Here is a 20,650-nt window from a genome sequence, read left to right on the forward strand (position 1 = left end):
TGGCACTTTCACTTAGTTCTGATGCCATGTTTCCCATTATCACTCTGCTACTTAGTAAGCAATGAAGTGCTGGAAACTTGAGGCACACTCATATTTATAACAGGTGAACACTAGCTGCAAGTTGAGTTACTTGAACGAGCCTCTGATGAGTAGATCAAATTCTCCTGAATGTCATCTGAATGCACGCTTCAATGGAAGGGATACAACTCAAGGAAATCTGATCCAAAGGAGTAAGGTTGGTCAATGCCACGAATTTGCTTAAATTTGTTTGCTAGCCTAGAAATAGTACAGAATCTTAAATATTCCTTCTTCATTTTAGATGTCATAACTTCTTGTGTTTTTAAATGTTTCTGAATGCTCAAACTTCCTGATTATTTCCAGGTTTAAGTGAAAGTATTAGAGATTTTTCACTATATATATATAGTTTATTTACACTCACACATACATACATATATATGATGTCAACACCAACCTGATGTTTTAAAAATATTTTTAAATTAATCTTTATTGTAAATACAATATCACCATTCATCAGGTTAACAAAAAAAGTAGCATCAAAGAAAGACATGTAACCAAAAGCAAAACACACTAGAAAGAAAGAAAGAAAGAAAGAAAGAAAGAAAGAAAGAAAGAAAGAAAGAAAGAAAGAAAGAAAGAAAGAAAGAGACTGAGGTCTAATTAGTAACTGAAACAATTATTTTTTGGTTGTTATTCTGAGCTTTTTTACATTATAAGCATTTATCAACTAATAAAGAAAACAGAGGGCTAACATTACAAGTTACACATTTGTGAATATGTTGTTTGCCCACAATAATTAAACCTATATTAAGTATACATTTCCACTTTTATTGTTTTTTCATTTTTAATTTATTTGACAGGAACAATGCTCATTAATCAACGGGCTGTAAATCTGCTGCTCCTGCCCAGATTTTAAAGAGGCGACCTAAATTTAGATTAAAATGAAATTTTTCCTCCATCTTAATTGTATATAATAGAAATTTAAAACGTTTTTTTTTTTTTTTTTTTTTTAAATCTGTTTACTAATGCCGTGCTTTTATTCTGATAATTACGCCACTGACACTGACACTTCCGCCAGTCCCGTGCATGCAGCAGCGTCTTCGCGCGTGCGTGCGAACGAACGCGCTCGGCTCGTGCCTTCGTGTGGTTCTATCGCACGGGGCTCTGGCCCGGTGTCCGACCAGCCACAGCTGCCGAGAAACGTTTGAGAAATGTGTCACCGGCGCGCGGAGGAGGCGAGAGACAGCAGCGTTAATAAAGACGGTAAGTTTTATCATCTTTTAACGGCCGTCACGCGCTGCTGGTGTGTTTGGTTTCTGTGCCGCAGCGTGCTAACTAACTAACTGGCCATCGGTATGAGACATCGTTTCCAGTACGTCGCCTCTGTTGCCGCTGCTGCCGCCGCTGCTGCTGTTGTTCAGAAGACCACCGAGCGAAAAGGTCGCTGTCCGGATTAGATTACGTGTTATTTTATCTGTCTGCTTCACTGTCTGACTCTTAATCCCTTAGGATTAGTAATTTAGCTAATATTCCTGATCATATTCGCGCCGTCCGACAGCTGAAGGCCAGCGAGGTTATTCCCGATATTATGGCACAAACCATAAAATACGGTTGAATAAAATCAGAATTTAGATATAAATTGTCACACATGTATTAATCTGCTGCTCATAAAAAGCAATAAAACGCTGTTGTTTAATCTGTAGTGTAGCCATGAAGCACTATAGTGTGTCTGTGCTGAGTTATAGTGAATTAATTTAGCTTTATGGTGTTTTTTTTAATCTAATAATACAGGCCAAAATGTCACTGTTATATCTATAATCTTGTATTTGTGTTTTGATATTTGTATAACCTCCCTATAAAGTATTTTTTAAGATTACCAACATAATGTTATATTATAATATTGGCCCTCGAGATGGTCATTGTGAGTGTGTGTGTGTGTGTGTGTGTGTGTGTGTGTGTGTGTGTGTGTGTGTAATATGACATCACTAGTGCTCTCATGAAAAGGAAAATTAGCTTTTTATGAGCCAGAACCAGTGTCCTGCTTGTCACCTGCTGATTAAAAGTGAAGGGGGGTTAGCCTAACCTGACCAGGCTCACTTAAGGTGGACTGACATTTTTAAGGTGGACCAGCTATTCTCATGTTAGTGTCAATCTCAGCCACTCCTAAAACAGAGAAGGGAGAAATGTCTGGCTGCTGAGTCTCTCCCTGAGTTTTGCTCTCCCTCTGCACCACATTTGGCCTGTGCGAAACGGAAATGATGCACGTGTTTATTTGCATACAGAGCGGGGAAGTGAGATCCGATCGCACAAGCGTGGACTCGAGACACATGGAGACGCATTCTAGTGCCAGGTGTGAACTGATGTGCTTAGAGGTGTCCACATGAGTGTGAACAGGGTCTCACATCTGGTTAAGGACTGAAAACACTGCCCTGAATGCTCCATCTCTTGCCTTTTTTGTCTCAAGTCTGCTCCCACTGCCAGGGTTGGCAGATGGGTTGAGATCGGAAGCTGTGATAACTCGAGCTCAAACCAGGGCAGCCTGTCAAAGATAATTTTGTTTTTCCGTTTTTCCAAAGAACAGGACAATCTCGTGTTTTTTTGGAAGGATCTGTGGGTGTTTGATTCGACACCTCTGGAAGTACACTCAGTGAGAATTGGACTTCCACTAAAACCAGCAACAGGCTGATGGGAAAAAAATCATCAGGTTGTTCATCTGTATTGACTCTGCACTGACCCGGCGTCATGTTATTTAGAAGTCAAAGACGCACTTCCAGGGCCTGTCTCTGAGCAATTCGTTTTCCAGCAATAGCAACTTCCCAGGAAATGTCCCGATACAAAGAGGAAATAAAGTCACCGGAAGTGCAAGTTCGTAAGATAAGATGCTCGCCGTACCCCCAACATTTCCCTTCATGGAACGGTGTCTAACCTTTACATGAAATCCAATATACTTATTTACACAATTTCATAAGAATATACTGACAACATATCAACAAAACATAAGGAACATAGACATGTGATAGCGGATATGCTAACCCTTTAAAATTATGCTTAAATCCATATAGAATTCTTACAAAATGTACAATGTTCATAATACAACACAACGACATCACAATTCTGGTTTGTTGACCCCCTTGATACGGTTCGTTTGTATGATGAAAGCCTCAACAGCTGCATTCCCATGGAAACCATGCTCACACACACAGTATTGATTTGATTTGATTTGATTTATTGATTGGGACAGTATGCAGTTCTAAACATTAAAGGTGCACTGCACCGGAGTTAGCTCGAAGCTAAATTGCATCCGTAGTCCCCCACAATCAAAACATACAACAGCACAACAACAAACAGTACAAAGCAAAAAAACAAAAAAAACAAAAAACCCCATAACAAAACAAAAAACCACACAGAACACACCATACAAAATACAAAGCTACACACAACAGCACATCACATACACCAACAATGTCAATTAGAAATTAATAACGTAAACTAGACTCAGTATTACATTGACATTTCTTTAAGGGAACAATGTACAAAAACAAACTCATAAGTATTGGTGTCACATGGGGATACAATAGAGTAGTCTTTATTGTCTATACAACACTTTATTGTCTATACAAGTGGAAATTTTTAATTCAAATCTTTCTTCAAGCTTCTCTGTCCAGTTTGTTTTCAAGAAGTCTGCATTTCGAAAATCTTGAAGTTTTGGTAGACCTTTTCTTGTGCAGCAGAATCACAATCCTGAACATAAAAAAACATGCAAAATGTTCTGAGAAAATATAGCAAGATAGTGATGATGATCTGAGAGAAATAACAAGTCAGTGACTTTGACAAGTGAACTATCAATATATCTATCATATTAAAATGTTAATCAATGAAACATTGACGATCTTCAGTGGGGGAAGACTATTTATGGAAACAGCAGCTGTGGTAGAGATAGCCATCTGTTACTATAAAAGGTACTAGATGGTTGCATAGTTTATGTGAATAGTTTAAACCCATCCAGCCAGTCTTTAACACAAAAAAACAATAACTGAAATTCTGGTTTTCCAATACCGGAAAACCTGAACTTCATGATTGGTAAGACTGACACATAGTGAACAACGTCCTTTCAGTTGTTGTCATGCCAACAAGTTAACACACTGCATTCCACAATAAGGAAATAACACACTAGCTGACTAATTCTTTATGCCATTTGTGATCTGATAAACAGTAAATTCATCTAATTCATAGAACTATTCTCCAAGCTACACATAAAACAACCTCTATGCTTGACTCAAACTGTTACTCATCGTCCTTTTAGAATTAAAGTTCCCAGTTACTCAACACCACACACCCACTGAACATACAGTTGGGAAATAACATAACAAATATGCGCCGACTGAAGGCAGCACGCCTTCTTCGCGTAACGTGAAGCAACACATTGTTGTCTAGATGTTGTCTTGAAGTGCGTCCAAATGTGTCATTCTGCTCGCATATTTTGGCTTGGTATATGGCCAAATGACCGCAACGATGACCGCAGTTGTGAGGAAATGCCAATTCTGTTGATGGTCTATTTTGGATAACTATCCCGGAAGAAAAACAAACTCTTCTTTATCCGCCCGCCGACCTCATGACATATTCTGACCAACGAACGGAGTGACAGCTCCCACGTGGCTTTTTTGTTGATATATTTTGGTGCGTTTGAAATTTTGCAGCGTGAAACCAAACTGAAGAAAAGGGAAAAATGCAACAAAGCAGCAACTCATCCACTGATTCAGACCAAAGCAAACCAACTATAGGTGTGAAAGCTACTCGGTTGAATTTGCATGTGTTAATCAACAACCATAAAGTCCCTGCTGTGGACTAGAGCTGCAATGATTAGTAGATTAATCAATTATTTGCCAATTATTAAATTAATCAACAGTTATTTTAATAATGGAGTTATCGTTTTGAGTCCTTTTTTTTTTTAAGAAAAAATGCCCAAATTCTCTGATTCCAAACTCTCAAATGTAAAAATTTTCTAGTTTCTTTAGTCGTCTCTGTTGGTCGGGACAAAACAAGACATTTTAGGATGTCATCTTGCCCTTTGGGAAACAGTGATTGACATTTTTGTGACATTTTATGGACCAAACAACTAATTGATTAATCAAGAAAAAAAAAACGATAATGAAAATAATTGTTAGTTGAAGCCCTACTGCGGCCACAACACTGGGAACTGAGAACAGGTGAAAGAATCACAAAATGTGCCAGCCTGGTAAATCACCCCTCCATGCTGTATCATCATAGGGTCGGATAAGTCAGTTAATGTGTGATGCTCTCTGTTGCATCACTGGGAGGATATCGACAGACAACCTAAACACAAAAACAGCACATATCAATCTAATATAATAACAGTTCAGGTCCTCTATTAGTGAAGGTAATGCTGGCGTTCATCCATCTTTCCATCCAACCATTTATTTTCTAAACCACTCATCCCATTCAGGGTTGTAAGGTGTCAGGAGCACATCCCTGCATGGATGGGTGAGAGGTGGTAACACAGGGCTTATGACAACAGACGGATAAAAATGTTTGTACCCAACAAAGAAACTGGAGTTACGCATTTTCCTACCATGTTCCTTCCTGCATGTCTTTCAAGTTTTGAAGGTAAGCGGAGCAATCAAAGAAAACACATAATGTGACAGTTGCTCAAATGAGAGGCCACAGTTGGCTGTCAGATGCAGCACCTGGATCTTCTTCCTGTGGAGCGTAACGTTTGCCTGTGGTTGAATTTTTTTTTTTTACCTGTTGTTATTCAGTTTTGTCTATAAAGTGTCAGATAATAGTGAAAAATGCTTGTTGTAACTTTCCACAGCTCAGGGTCTTGTAATGTCTTGTTTTGTCCAACCAACAGTCAAAAAGCCCAAAGTATAAAATTTACAAGTATATAAAATCACAGAAAAGCATCAAATTAACATTTAATAAGGTGGAACCAGCAAATAATTTTTGGAATTTTTTTCTTAAGGAATGACTGAAACAATTAATCGATTATCAAAAGAGTTGCTCATTATTTTTCTGTTGATCGACAAATCAGTAAATGGACTTATTGTTGCAGCTCTAATTAGGGTTTTTTTTTAATATACTGGCTGTCAAATACCAGTTACTCAGTTTAAAACAAGACTACAGCCATGAAAGCAGCTCTGTGAGGTCGTACATAATGCACAGAGCTAAATGCTAACGTAACCATGCAGGCATGCTGATGTTCAGCGGGTGTAATGTTTAAAGTTCACCAGCTTAGTTAACGTTTCCCAATTAGCACAAAACACAAAGTACAACCAAGGCCATGGGTGTTGATTTGTGTATAGACGGTTGAGACATGTCTACCAATGTCATCTCTCCCCTTTTCCATGAGTGGAAAGTGTTGCTGGATTGTCCCCACCGATATTTTTACTGATCGCAAACAATCTAGCCACTTTAACTCCACATTAACAGTAAGATCTCTGCAGAGTTGACCAGTTTGTGCACTATTATGATAAAGAATGAAGGAGCAGGATATGGGGGATACTTGACTTGATGATCTGGCAACCCTGAGAATCTGAAACGGTCCGTATTTATAGTTTAAACGCTCCAAATGTCACAGAGTTGAAAACGACCTCACTGGACAAAACTAAGATCATTTGATATTATATTTAATTTCAGGCATTATCTGTCATTAGCTAATTTGTGACCGTTGCTCAGACATGTTGTTTAATTAAACAACTTCAGTACTGTTGGTGAAAATTCCTCCCAAAAGGAAATTAAGACATCAGCTCATTTTTAAAGAAGAACCAAAGTGTCAGTAACAGTTGAGCTTAATTAATAAGAATCGAAACATCAATATTTGAATTTAGTGATAGAAATATTTACTATTTAATGCCATCTCTCCCCTTTTCCATGAGTGGACCAGGAGCAGAGTTATGTGTCATTAAGACATGAACTTTATTTATAAGCTAAATTATCAGTAGCTTGTCCAACTGACTTGTTTGTGATTGTCAGGCGTCATTTAATTCCCGTCAGCAGCACAGAAACACACACAGACAGGTGAGCTCTGATGTCATAGTGAAAGGTCTAACCATAAGTTCAGGAGTTAAATGGAATAATAATACAAATATAAAGTTTTTGAGATCATTTAAAGAGAGGTTTGAGCATCACTGTGGTTCTGTCGCCCAAATCCACAAACTGAAAGAAGAACAGAGTCTCAGGTCACAGCAGCGAGTTACAGAGCTGCACGTTACCTACAGGTTTCTACACATTTACTGTGACAGTCTGTAATGTTATTTTTACATGTTCATTCTGGTCTGTAGTTAAGTAGTCTATCAATGAACTAAAATGCAAAACTCAGAGGAAAAAAATCATGATTCACGTCTGGTTTCAGGCGAGTCAGCAAATGAATATTAAAGTAAACATTTTGCAGAGTCAGGCTCTTTTTGTGAGTGTGTGTGAGTGTGTGTGTGTGTGTGTGTGTGTGTGTGTGTGTGTGTGTGCGCGCCTATGAAAGAGTCATAGAGAGCAAGTACACATACATAATTATTTTGGCCGTCTGACAAAAAAAAAGTCCCCGCTGAAGTTAAAACCAAAACTACGCCTTTGGCCGAGGCTGATGGGAACGTCATGAGGTTTGCAGGAAGGCTGTTTGGTCATAAAACAAAATATTGGACAGATTTTGACCTGATGATGGCGCAAGATGAAAACTCAAAGGATCACCAAAGTTTTTGCAATTCATCCTGAGGGGAACGTGAATCTATGTACCAAGTTTCATCGCAATCCATCCAATAATTGTGAGCACATTTCACTTAGAAACACAAACGTGAACCTCAAAGTCATTAGGATTCATCCTCTGTGGAACATAAATGTCTGTATAAAATTTCACGGCAATCCATCGAAACGTAGTTGAGATATTTGATTTGCAATGCAGTGGATTGTGCAACTGATGGATTCACTGGCATTGTCGTCATCAGAGCGGCAGCTGCTAGCGAGGCCCTTTCGGAGGGACTGTGCACTGCAAAGAGACGTATCATCCATTTCTCTCATTTTTCTGTTTTGCTGGCTTTAGCTTCAGTTGAGAGACACTAGTGTCCTTGAGGGGAAATTACTGCTGGCTCTGTTAATATATTGGCTCTCTCGGCGTCCGGGCTCACCTGCACCTCTCCCAACCCATATGTCAAGAGACAAAGACTGCCCACACAAAAGCAGCTCTGTTCAGGGAACAAATTCAGGAAAAATGTACCAGGATAAGAATACAAACAGGAAGCCTGGACAGAGCCTGGACCCATATTAAAAGAAATCCACTTTTACTTTAAGACGCCCTGTTCCTCTGGTCCTGTTTATGATAGCGGGAGTGACCAGATCGCTTTAATTCCTCAGAAGAGAAATCCTTGGATGTGATTTTTTGAACTAAAGATATCAGATTATATCAAACTGTGAGTTTACTGCATCTTCATTTCTGACATTTCTGGACGTCAAAGTGAAGCTCGTCAAAGACTTGAAGCTTTAATTTTAAGGCGTGTTACATGGATCTTTGTTGTTTATTTGACCTTATCAGCGCAGTCATGTTACATAAGCGCCATTATCTATAGTTTGAACCCGGGGAAAGACGACTACCGCCTCAAGTTTCTCTGCCATCTGTATTTGGCAACAGGAAACCGAGTGAAAGTGGGCAGATGGTTGTTTGTATTGTGAAATCATCATTTTCATATGTCACACTTTCAGTCCAACCTTATTTAATGTACTTTTCTGGTTTCATTGGAATAAACAATCTGGTGCCCTTCAGTGGAATAGAATTAAAGATTGCCTGTTTTTTTTAATACCATGTGAATGATTACAATTAGAGGTGTTTTGTCAGCTGTTGAGGTCACTGTGTGCTGGTGTTTCTGAGTCAGTTTAAAGCAGCGACCTCACAGAGGAGGCCCTCAGTGACTGTACTGACATTCTGGTTCGAACTGGATAAAACAAGGCTTTTTTTGTGACCACTTGATCAGCTATCCTCTTTCATCCTTTTCCTGTAAGTCAGGGGTAAGTTGAGCTGACAGGGAGATACAGTTTTAGAGAGTTTTTCTAATGAATTCCTCCCAACTTTTTGCTCTTGGACAGACCACGCTTATCTTTTTTCTTTGTAACAACTAAAATTAAACAGTTAGCTTTGAAAAAAAAAGTAATAAAACTGCTTAGATTGCCGTATTTTTTGCATTAACCATCTGTGTACTCGTGTGAGGAAGTAGCCCGGTTGTGGTTTCACAGATGTACTTAAGCATAAATGGACGCCTGGGACAAGGTTTTGGTTTTGGTGTTTATTTGATTTTTGGTCAGCAGCCTGATCTCACTTGGTTTTGCTTACATTTTTCTAAAATAGTATTCAAGTTAAAGTGAAAGTTGTTTTTGATTTAGTTTCAATGCTCCACATTCATTCTGATCAGTTATTCTGCGTGCTTTAAGAAGTGAAAACAACCCCATTTGACAAAGCTTGTTCTGATATGTTTGAATGTGATTTGACGCAGCTGCTAAAGATTAAACTGACAACCGGTATCCCAGAGAAGACACTGTTAAAACTGTTAAAGTGTGTCGTCATTGTGCTCATACAGATAAATCACTACACATCAGGAGTGATGGAGAAACAGGGACTTGTGTGAACATGTGGTGCTGTGTCAGGCTCTGTGGTGCTCTCGCTTCCGGCTCGCTCTGCAGTCTCTGAACTGCAGTGTGGTGTCGGCACACGCAGGATGCCGGGATATCCCTGACGCACAGCAGACTCTACAGAAAAAATATCATTTCTGCTGCCCCTTTTTGTCTGCTACCTCTGTCTGGTAACCGCCACACTTAGCTTTTAAAATGCTGACTGGGCTGCATAATTGTACTGTGTGTGTATATACACAGGATTTATTGATTTGTCTGAATCAGAGCTCATTTTTTAAACAACATGAATGATATCCTGTTCTCATAATGTAAGATATAAAGCATCATTTAACGAGGATAAAGAAGGATTCCTTTAAACTCCGCTGCATCAAGTATAAACTGAACAGAGAGGGGGACTGTGTTGCTACTTTGGCATGAAATGCTGATATTGATGCGGTGTCCGTTTCTAGTTAGTCATAATTTCAGAGGTAACTTCATGCAATAAACGTTTGAACTCTACAGTAAAAAGCATAACATGGGGTGTTATGAAGGACACAGAGGCAAGATTGTTTAGATCCCTCATCAAATGTAGTCTTGCATCACTGCTCTATACACAAAGAGGCCGGTTATATACTAAGATATTGATTAGTTGATCATCACAAAAGTAATTAGCAACTGTTTTGATAGTTGATGAATTATTTGAGTCATTTTTAAAGCAAAAATGCCAAAAAAATCTCTGGTTCCAGCTTCTCAAATGTGAGGATTTGCTGTTTTATTGTGTCATTGTAAATTGAATAATTTTTGTTTTAGATTCTTGTCAGACGAAACCAGTTAGTTGTTAATGTTGCCCTGAGTTCTGGGAAATTGTGATTTTTTTCAATTTTTTTATGATTCATAGATTTAAATACTTATAGTTGCATCTGAAGTTTTGTAATTAAAACCTGCATAAATTCTCAAATTGCTTGTTTTGTCTAACAAAAAGTCCAAAACTCAACAGTTTTTCTATCATAAAGAGCACAAATTAGAGAATTTTTGGCATTTTCGCTAAAAAATTATTGAAACAATTGATAAGTAATCAAAATCAAAATAGTTGCTCATTAATTTTCTTGCCAATTAATTAATGGACTAATTGTTTCATCTCTCGACTATCTCAGAGGCCAACATACAGCATGTTGTTCATGTCCTGAATAACATTTTGATATAATGGAAACATCAATGTTTCCGTTGTTTATTGTAATAATAAAAATGTAATCCATTATTTTTTAAACACATGCATCACCAACTAATTCCCTCTCTCTGTCTCTGTCTCTGTCTCTGTCTCTGTGTCTCCAGATAAACCATCATGATTCCCATCACAGAGCTCCGGTACTTTGCTGACACCCAGCCAGCGTACCGTATCTTGAAGCCATGGTGGGACGTGTTCACCGATTACATCTCGATCGTCATGCTGATGATCGCGGTGTTTGGCGGCACGCTGCAAGTCACGCAGGACAAGATGATCTGCTTGCCTTGCAAGTGGGTGATCAACAGGTCGTGCGAGACCATGCCTGTCCCCAACGTGACCGTCCCCTATGCACCGGAACCCAAAGGCATTCAGTATGACCTCGACCGCCATCAGTATAATTATGTCGATGCTGTCTGCTACGAGAACAAACTACACTGGTTTGCCAAATATTTCCCTTATCTGGTGCTACTCCACACCCTTATCTTCCTGGCCTGCAGCAACTTCTGGTTCAAGTTCCCACGCACAAGCTCTAAACTGGAGCACTTTGTCTCCATCCTCCTCAAGTGCTTCGACTCGCCGTGGACAACGAGGGCTCTGTCTGAGACCGTGGTGGAGGAGAGCGACCCCAAGCCTCTGGGAAAAATGAACGGCTCGATGGACAAGAAGGCCTCGTGTGTGAGCGAGGACGTCGAGGCTAGCGTGCCCATGCTCCAACGAACAAAATCCAGAATTGAACAAGGAATTGTGGATCGCTCTGAAACTGGGGTATTAGATAAAAAGGAAGGGGAGCAGGCCAAGGCTCTCTTTGAGAAGGTGAAGAAGTTCAGGATCCATGTGGAGGAGGGCGATATAGTCTACCGTCTTTACATTCGTCAGACCATCATCAAAGTAATCAAGTTTATACTGATAATTAGCTACACGGGTTACTATGTAAGCTACATCAGATTCAGTGTAGTGTGTGCGGTGGAGATTCAGAATCTGACGGGATACAGCACGTTCTATTGCGCTCACCCGTTAGCAACTCTGTTCAAGATTTTGGCCTGTTTCTACATCAGCTTGGTGGTGGTTTATGGTCTCATCTGCATGTACACTCTTTGTTGGATGCTCAGCCGCTCCCTCAAACGATACTCCTTCGAATCAATCCGCGAGGAGAGCAGCTATAGCGACATCCCCGACCTGAAGAACGACTTTGCTTTCATGCTACACATGATAGATCAGTATGACCCCCTCTACTCCAAGCGCTTTGCTGTGTTTCTGTCGGAGGTGAGCGAGAACAAGCTGAGGCAGCTGAACCTCAACAATGAGTGGACGTTGGAGAAGCTGAGGCAGCGCATCACCAAGAACTCCCAGGATAAGCTGGAGCTGCATCTGTTCATGCTCAGCGGGATCCCAGACACGGTGTTTGATCTGCTGGAGCTGGAAGTGCTCAAGCTGGAGCTTATCCCCGATGTCACTATCCCTCCAATCATCGCCCAGCTTTCCAACCTGAGGGAAATGTGGCTCTACCACACACCAGCTAAAATCGAGGCTCCAGCTCTGGCTTTCCTGAGGGAGAACCTGAAGTCTCTCCACATTAAGTTCACAGACATCAAAGAGATCCCGCTGTGGATATACAGCCTGAAGAACCTCAGTGAGCTGCACCTAACCGGGAACCTGAGCGCGGAGAACAATCGTTTCATCGTCATCGACGGGCTCCGAGAGCTCAAAAGGCTCAAAGTGCTGCGTCTGAAGAGCAACCTGACCAAGCTGCCGCAGGTGGTGACAGATGTGGGCGTGCACCTCCAGAAGCTCTCCATCAATAACGAGGGTACCAAACTGATGGTGCTCAACAGCCTGAAGAAAATGGTCAACCTGACAGAGCTCGAGCTCGTTCGCTGCGATCTCGAACGCATCCCACACTCCATCTTCAGTTTGCACAACCTGCAGGAGATTGACCTGAAGGACAACAACCTGAAGACGATAGAGGAGATCATCAGCTTCCAGCACCTGCACCGGCTCGTGTGCCTGAAGCTGTGGTACAACCAGATCGCCTATATCCCCATTCAGATCGGAACACTCACCAACCTGGAACGTCTGTATCTGAACAGGAACAAGATCGAGAAAATCCCCAGTCAGCTTTTCTTCTGTCGCAAGCTGCGCTTCTTAGACCTGAGTCACAACAATTTGACCAGCATCCATGCTGATGTAGGCTTCCTCCAGAATCTGCAGTACTTCGCTGTGACAGCAAACAGGGTGAGAAGAAAAGAATCCAGTTCATGTGTCTTTATGTTTTCATTTTAAAGAAAGTTTCCTGTGTTCTCCGCAACTGTTATCTTTCTGTCTTGTGTGAATAAGATTAGCTCAAAGGCCAGATAAGGTATTTACAAAGGTCATGGCTTATAAATGCCGAGATGTTCATAGACACGTTGGGAATTATGGCTTTAAAGATAAACATGACTCTGAGGCTTTGGCAGTTTTGCGGTTGTGTATTGACAACAGATACTCCAGAGAAAACATTTGAGTTTAAGACACAAAAAAAGGTTGAAAACACTGATATAATCTTGCTTTGTTTATCCGGGAAAACTTCCACTGACTGGAATAAAAGAAGACGTGATTCAGTGGTATGTTGTAAACGCAGTCTTGTTCTGTACACAGCAAATTATGCTAACCGCTGTCACACATGTTAGATAAAAGTCCTCCTGTCTGGAATGAAGCACAGGTTTTTTACTGCCAGTTCATTTTGTTTTCTTCTTTTGGGCCAATAAATAGAAACCATTAGAGATTTTCAAAGCTTAGTCACATTTATGGTATAATTACACTATTTTTCTCTGAGACCACATTATGATTCTTTGAGCATGATGTACTCCTTGGCCTTTTTCATAGTTCAACTCCACTAATTCAGCTTCTCCCCTTTTTTAAAAGAGAAGGCGTCTGATCTTCCAGTCTCCTGTAGACTTCCTGTCAAATGTGCTTTATTTAGGATGTTTATTTTAGTTGCAAAGATCATTAACTGACATTTAAAGGGCTTTGCCAAATCCTGCCACAGCAGTCATGTTCCCATTAGTCCATTTAGCTTTTGTTGAAATTGATCCTTTCTTAACAAAATGTCTTTTTTTTTTAAAAAAAATTTACAATGTAGTAATTTTATTTAGGGAGATACAGTTTGTTCACTGTGCAAATTAGGAAAACAACATTCTTCTGGAAAGGCTGTTTTAGAAACATGAGTACAACATCATGTGTTTTCAGTAAAGGATGCTATTATCGTCGTTTTACGGTGGTTGCACACTGAAAATAGGTTCCAGCAGGTTTGTGTGCAGCCAAAAATAGCTCCATTAAATGGGACCCTTCTGGTGTCTCTGGCGTTCTGAGGCCTCTCTCACCTAAATCCTCCTTACACCGATAATGTAACACATTATCAATTCAAATGAGTTGTGTAATTGTGAATATTGTGTCCATGTAGGAATAACTAGACCACTAGCACCTCTTAAAAGGTGAAATGTTGTTTTTTTAGACGCAAAGACTACAAGAGGACATAGTGGTCTGGTTTTAAATTGCTTGTTGAAGCCTTTCAAGCCATTTATTTTTATTTTTCCAGTATCCTAAATTAGTTATGAGAAGTTTGTCAGCAAATAAAAACAAATAATTAGGTAACATCTGAAGTTAACAGGATCTGGATCTGAACTGGCCTACAGTGGAAATAGCTGCCTCTTTTTCTGAATGCCCTTTGCCCACATCTCAGTTCTGCAGCCTTTATCTGTCCATGGCATATGGATTAAAAATTGAACACCTCAGCCTTTCTGTTAACTGGTAACTTACACTCCTCATCATTCTGCCTCTTGTCCTCTCCACTTCAGATCGAGACTTTGCCCCCAGAGCTGTTCCAGTGTAAGAAGCTGCGCACTCTGAATCTGGGAAACAACTGCCTGCAGACGCTGCCATCACGCTTCGGAGAACTCACCGGGCTGACCCAGCTGGAGCTGAGAGGGAACCGTCTGGAGTGTCTCCCCGTGGAGCTCGGCGAGTGTCGGCTGTTGAAGAGGAGCGGCCTGGTGGTGGAGGAGGACCTGTTCAACACGCTGCCATCGGAAGTGAAAGAGCAGCTTTGGAGGGCTGATAAGGAGCAAGCTTGAGCCAAACCTCTGCAGAGAGCTGCAGAGGGAAGAAGTTTGATTTTAGAAACAAATAAGCAGTGATTTTGTTCGTAAAGATAGGCGTTGGTCATGCAGGCTCAGAAAAGTTAACGGTTTGTAGTTTGGTTGGTGCTTGGGGTTTCCATGTCAGGACCTGTAAAAGCACCAACGTCAAATTTCATAACCTCCAAGGATATCTTTTTTGGAAATCTCTTGTTTCATGATCGTCGAGGAAAAATGTCAAGCTCGATGAGATGAGAGGTGGTTTATTAATGTGGCTTTTCTGTGTTTCATCCTGAATGTGAAGCTGCCAGGATGCAAGCAGGTGTTGTTGAATATGCATGCCACAGTAGGATCTCGCTAAGGTAAACCTGTTTATCAGAGAGAGCCAAAAAAAAAAAACCAAAAAAAAAAAAAAACCAGAAGAACTTTGCACGATTCAGCCTTTTCAGTGAGCTCAATGTGCTCACTATTACTCCTTTGCTGATCATGAGATGAATGCACAAATCTGAACGTGCTCAAAGCAGTGTTTGCCTGACCTTCCTCTGGCCTTGAGACTCAAAATTTTAGTTTTGAAATTTTTACACTTACATTTGCAGTCACGGCGCAGTGCGGCTCCGAATAACGGCAGATAAATTGTAGTGCAACTGTCAGCCAATTTATCAAGGCATGAAGGTTCGGCTCGTTTATTTCCTTCAGGCTCTGTACGCTCACCATGCTTGGAGGCATCTTTCTAATGTGATCAAAACGACTCTGTGATGAAGATCAACAGATGATCCCACAGATGATCTCACAGCTTTGGCCTTAACTCAGAAGACTTGATGATGAAACTACCATCAAAGAAAAGCTGTCCAACATTCAGCGGAAGTAAAATGGGAACAAATCCTTCAGTACAACGTCTAAATACCCCCGCAGTTATAACGTTGGCGTGTGTGTGTGGCAGGCTGTTTGTTAGCTGTAGTGGAGAAATGCATCATTCTTCTTGGACTCTTTATGTTCCTTCACTAAACATCATGTCTTATTTAGGCATGTGAAGCAGGCTTTATTTTATTTTTGCGTGATTTAACATCACACACATTGCTAATGTGTCTTATGTAGGTATGTAAGATCAGTTGGATCGGGTCTGTAGAAACCAGGTCAAGAATTGATCTCACTCCAAGATACATAATTTAGCACTTATGCTAACGCTACTTGCACACGCCGGTATCATGTTTGGGCCTGTGAAACAAGCCGTATTCTGATTGGTTCAACATTCAGAGAGTATGTGATTTAAAAGTCGGTGAGTGACCGAGTGCCACACAGTGTATACAGCCATTGATTTATCGTTTTGTGTAAGAATTTATTTTAAGCTTTTTATATCTTATGTCATATAGAACATACAGTACAAGTATTCAGACCCCTTCACGCTTTTCACATTTTTTTAAGTTGTAGTCGTATCTTAAACCATTTAAATTCATTTTTCCCTCATCAGTCTACACTCAATACCCCATAATGACAAAGTGAAAAGTGAATTTATAGAAATTTTTGCAAATTTATTGAAAAGGAAAAACTGAAATATCACTTTGACATAAGTATTCAGACCCTTTACAATGACACTTGAAATTTAGCTCAGGTGCCTCCCATTTCTCTTGATTTATCTTTGAGATGTTTCTACACCTTGATTGGAGTCCACCTGTGTTAAATTCAATTAATTGGACATGATTTGGAAAGGCGCACACCTGTCTATATAAGGTCTCACAGCTGACAATGCATATCAGAACAAAAATCGAGCCATGAGGTTGAAGGAACTGCCTGCAGAGCTCAGAGACAGGATTGTGTCGAAGCACAGATCTGGGGGAAGGCTACAAAAAATTCCTGTGGCATTAAAGGTTCCCAAGTGCACAGTGGCCTCCATAAAGCTTAAATGGAAGAAGTTTGGAACAACCAGGACTCTCCCCAGAGCTGGCTGCCCGGCCAAACTGAGCAATCGAGGGGAGAAGGGCCTTTGTACGAGAGGTGACCAAGAACCCGATGGTCACCCTGGCTGAGCTGTGTGGAGATGGGAGAAACTTACAGAAGGACAACCATCACAGCGACACTCAAAGTGGCCAGACGGAAACTTCTCCTTGGTGAAAGACACAGGAAAACCTGCTTAGAGTTTGCAAAAAAAAGCATCTAAAGGACTCCGAGACTGTGAGAAACAAGATTCTCTGGTCTGATGAAACCAAGATTGAACTGTTTGGCCTCAATTCTTAGCATTACGTCTTTCAGCAGCGGGACTGGGGGACTGGTCAGGGTTGAGGGAAAGAGAACGGAGCAAAATACAGAAAAATCCCTAATGAAAATCTGGTCCGGAGCACTCAGGACCTCAGACTAGGCCAAAGGTTCAAAGACCCTAAGCACACAGCCAAGACAACGCAGGAGTGGCTTTGGGACAACTCTGTCAATGTCCTTTAGCGGCCCAGCCAGAGCCCTGATTGAACATCTCTGGAGAGATCCAAAAATGGCAGTCCACTGACAGCCCCCATCCAACCTGACGGAGAAGAATGGCAGGAAATCCCCAAATCCAGATGTGCGAAGCTTGTCACATCATACCCAAGAAGACTCAAGGCTGTAATCGCTGCCAAAGGTGCTTCAACTGAGTACTGAGTAAAGAGTCTGACTACTTATGTCTGTGTGATATTTAAGTTTTTCCTTTTTTATAAATTTGCAAAAAATTCTAAAATCCTTTTTTTTTTTGCTTTGTCATTATAGGGTATTGATTGTAGATTGATGAGGGGGGAAATGAATTTAAACGATTTTAGCATACAGCTGCAACATAACAAAATGTGAAAAATAGTGAAGGGGTCTGAATAGTTTCTGAATGCACTGTATATCTGTAGTCAAAGATCTTAAGTGACCTTTGTTCAATTGAAGGCTAATATATGTTGCTTCACTGATTCAGTCATAATTACACAATATGTCCCCTGCTGACATGAAGTTTGCTCTCCCTGTATTAAAGTTACAGGGTCACATTCAGAAAACTCCAGTTGATTTCTCTCTTATTATTAAAGTAAAAGATATGCAAGCTTGCACAATGCTAATCATACAACTGGTAGATGATACAAGACTATAAAACCAGAAACAAGGTACTTTTTCTATCCTGATTATTAAATTATGAGACCATATATGATTATTACCTATATGGCACCTCCAAGTGGATGAACATTTGACAATGTAACAGGAGAGTCTTAACTCGCTGCCAGTCTCCAAAAGAGAAGTGTTGGTGTTAGTGACTCAAGTGCCCGGCTGTTTGTATGCTAGCCCTTTTTATTTATCACGCTTAGTTTACTCCAGGGATGCTGGACATTTGTCAGATCTGTGTTTATCCATTCAAGAGCAAAAGGAGGAAAAACAGGAAATTACAGAGTGAAGGAAACTGGTTCTGACCAACTCTACACAAGGGAAACATTTATTTGCAGAGAGAGTATGCAGAATATGTGGTTTCCACATCCATGGTCCAAATTAGTGCAACATGCTTTGTCTGCTTGAAACACTTTTCTTATTAGTACCTTGGATTTAATAGCATCATTTGGAGTAAACCTGCTATGTTTACTCCAGCCAGGCATCCATTGTTGCTAATATGGCCTTACCTTTTACAAGCTGTATGCCCTGTTAATGATCACAAAACATCACATTCACAACTTGTTTTTCTGTGTGTTGTAAAATGTATAGCTGAAATGTTTAACGTCTTTGTTTCATGCATATCAGTCATACGGTTATGTGGTCTTATTGTTACCAGCTGTATCTTTTTGATTTTTTAGCTTTTTCACTTTTTGCGATATATACAATTGCACCTTTTGTTCACAGTGAAGTTCACTGAGGCCTTGGCTAAATCCAAATGCCCCCTCTAGGGGTCACTAGCAAAGTCTTAAAGGCAGTACCCGTTCTGAAAGAAGAGTCTCAAATGTGTCGACAAGCTACCGAGTTAGATGCAAAGGTCACGGACAGAGAGATGGGAGGGAAAAAAGCAAACAGATGACATCAGAGAAACAACGAATCTCAGCTTGTATACAGTTTCTAAACATTGAAATAGTTTTCAGTGGTGAAACGTGGTACAGTATATCTGCCCTGGTTAGATATTAATAGTGCCAAGTTACAGCAAAACCCTGTTTTTCTTTGTAATGTGCAGGTAGTGACTGTTGACCTGTTGGATGCCAAACAAATGCAAACATATTCAGTTCCTAGCGCATTAAACTGCAAAGGATATATACCTTTATAGGCCATAGGTTTAGGCACAACTTGTAGGACAACTTTTATGTCACACTAAACTAAATTTGATACAGTAACACAGGTCATTGTGGTGCAGTGCAGTCGCCAGTGATGCTGACACATAAAAAAAAATCCTACCTGCAGTACACCACCAAGGACCTTTAAATACTGCTCATCTGTTATTGTGTTGTTAAGTGTGTTTTGGCCTTAAATTGGTGGTCGAGTCATTAGAGGTTGGAAAGTCTCAGCTTAATGTTTTTTTCCATCCTTAGTTTTTCTAAAGGAGGAAGTTCTGACCTTTATCTGACCCTTAAGTTTTTCTTGGTAGAGCAGTTGTAGTTGACATAACTCTTGAAGTTCAAGAGTGACGTAGAAATCTGTCTCAGGGCGTCACTGGGAACTCAGCTTATCAGAATATTTGCTACAATTGCTACATACATATTCATTCATTCATATATGAGGCATTTCTCTATTTCAGCTTTATCATGGTCAGTCTACATCCGTAAGCCACCCAAATGTTCCTCATTATATCCTACTACTAACATTTGGATTTATATCCGCAAATATTTGGGCCTCAGTCATGTTCCTGACGTCCAGAGTTTTTGACCACAGCCGTTCAATCCTTCACTGTCACTTCCCTCTGAGTCACAAGATGAGCACATTTAACCTGCGAGCCCCACTCCCTTTCCTGCATGTCGGCGTCAGTGAATCAGATGAAGGTCTGAGATGAGGTCAGTCAGCCGTTTGCGGATGACTGAAAGGAGGAAGTGACTAATCAAATGCCCCTTAGTTATATGAAAACTCTGTGCTAGCACTTTAATAAGTATCATATCAGAAGCAGCCTCTTCTGAATACGTTAATTAACCTCAATCAATACATTTAAAAGCTTTTTTTTTTAATTGTGTAAATGCACCAAAATATTTTTTTGCTTGTTTTGTGTTCTCTGTCGCCTGAATGTTAAAGGTTTTGGTCACAATTTTTCAAATATGTCCTAAAACAATTGTCAGATGCCCAAATGAACACTGACATGTTTTTTTTTCTTCTTGCTGTAATCATCCTTCATTTTCATACCGGCCATTTTGAATTTGAAATTTAAAAAGAATCGCTCAAAATGAGGACTGTGAATTTTGTCCCCCATCACTGTCATAAGCACATCTGAAGGGGATCTTCTAATGATCAGTATGAACAGAAGAAATTATTACAGCGAGCAAATCCTGTTTTAAATGTTCATTTGGGCTCCTAGTGGTTTAAGCCAGACTTGAAAAAATTGTGAACCTGTCCTTTTTAAAATACAAAATATCAAAGAATGTCTTCTGTTTTTATGTTATGTATGCCTTAGTTAATGATCCGTTTATTCTTACACATTAACTCGCTTGGATCCACAGAGGGTTTTTTTGTTTTTTTGTTGTTTTTGTTTTTTTTTTTTACAGCAGACAGCGAGTTGTTTGTGCGAGTTTCTTTG

The 20,650-nt window shown here is 40.2% G+C and overlaps 1 protein-coding gene across 1 annotated transcript; it reads left to right on the plus strand.

Moving 5' to 3' along the window:
* Positions 1-1,114: 1,114 nt before the first annotated feature.
* On the plus strand, positions 1,115-19,051 carry lrrc8aa (leucine rich repeat containing 8 VRAC subunit Aa). The gene is made up of 3 exons (XM_044333404.1): positions 1,115-1,281; positions 10,957-13,081; positions 14,683-19,051. The coding sequence occupies exons 2-3, from the start codon at positions 10,967-10,969 to the stop codon at positions 14,956-14,958; spliced, it is 2,391 nt and encodes a 796-aa protein (XP_044189339.1). The 5' UTR covers positions 1,115-1,281; positions 10,957-10,966; the 3' UTR covers positions 14,959-19,051.
* The last annotated feature ends 1,599 nt before the right edge of the window (positions 19,052-20,650 follow it).

The sequence above is a fragment of the Thunnus albacares genome, chromosome 18 (assembly GCF_914725855.1).
Source record: "Thunnus albacares chromosome 18, fThuAlb1.1, whole genome shotgun sequence".
Taxonomy (NCBI): Eukaryota; Metazoa; Chordata; class Actinopteri; order Scombriformes; family Scombridae; genus Thunnus; species Thunnus albacares.

Coding starts and splice junctions, on each gene's coding strand:
- lrrc8aa (XM_044333404.1), top strand. CDS start 10,967: ATGATTCCCATCACAGAGCTCCGGTACTTTGCTGACACCCAGCCAGCG. Junction 13,082..14,682: donor TCGCTGTGACAGCAAACAGG/GTGAGAAGAAAA, acceptor TCTCCACTTCAG/ATCGAGACTTTGCCCCCAGA.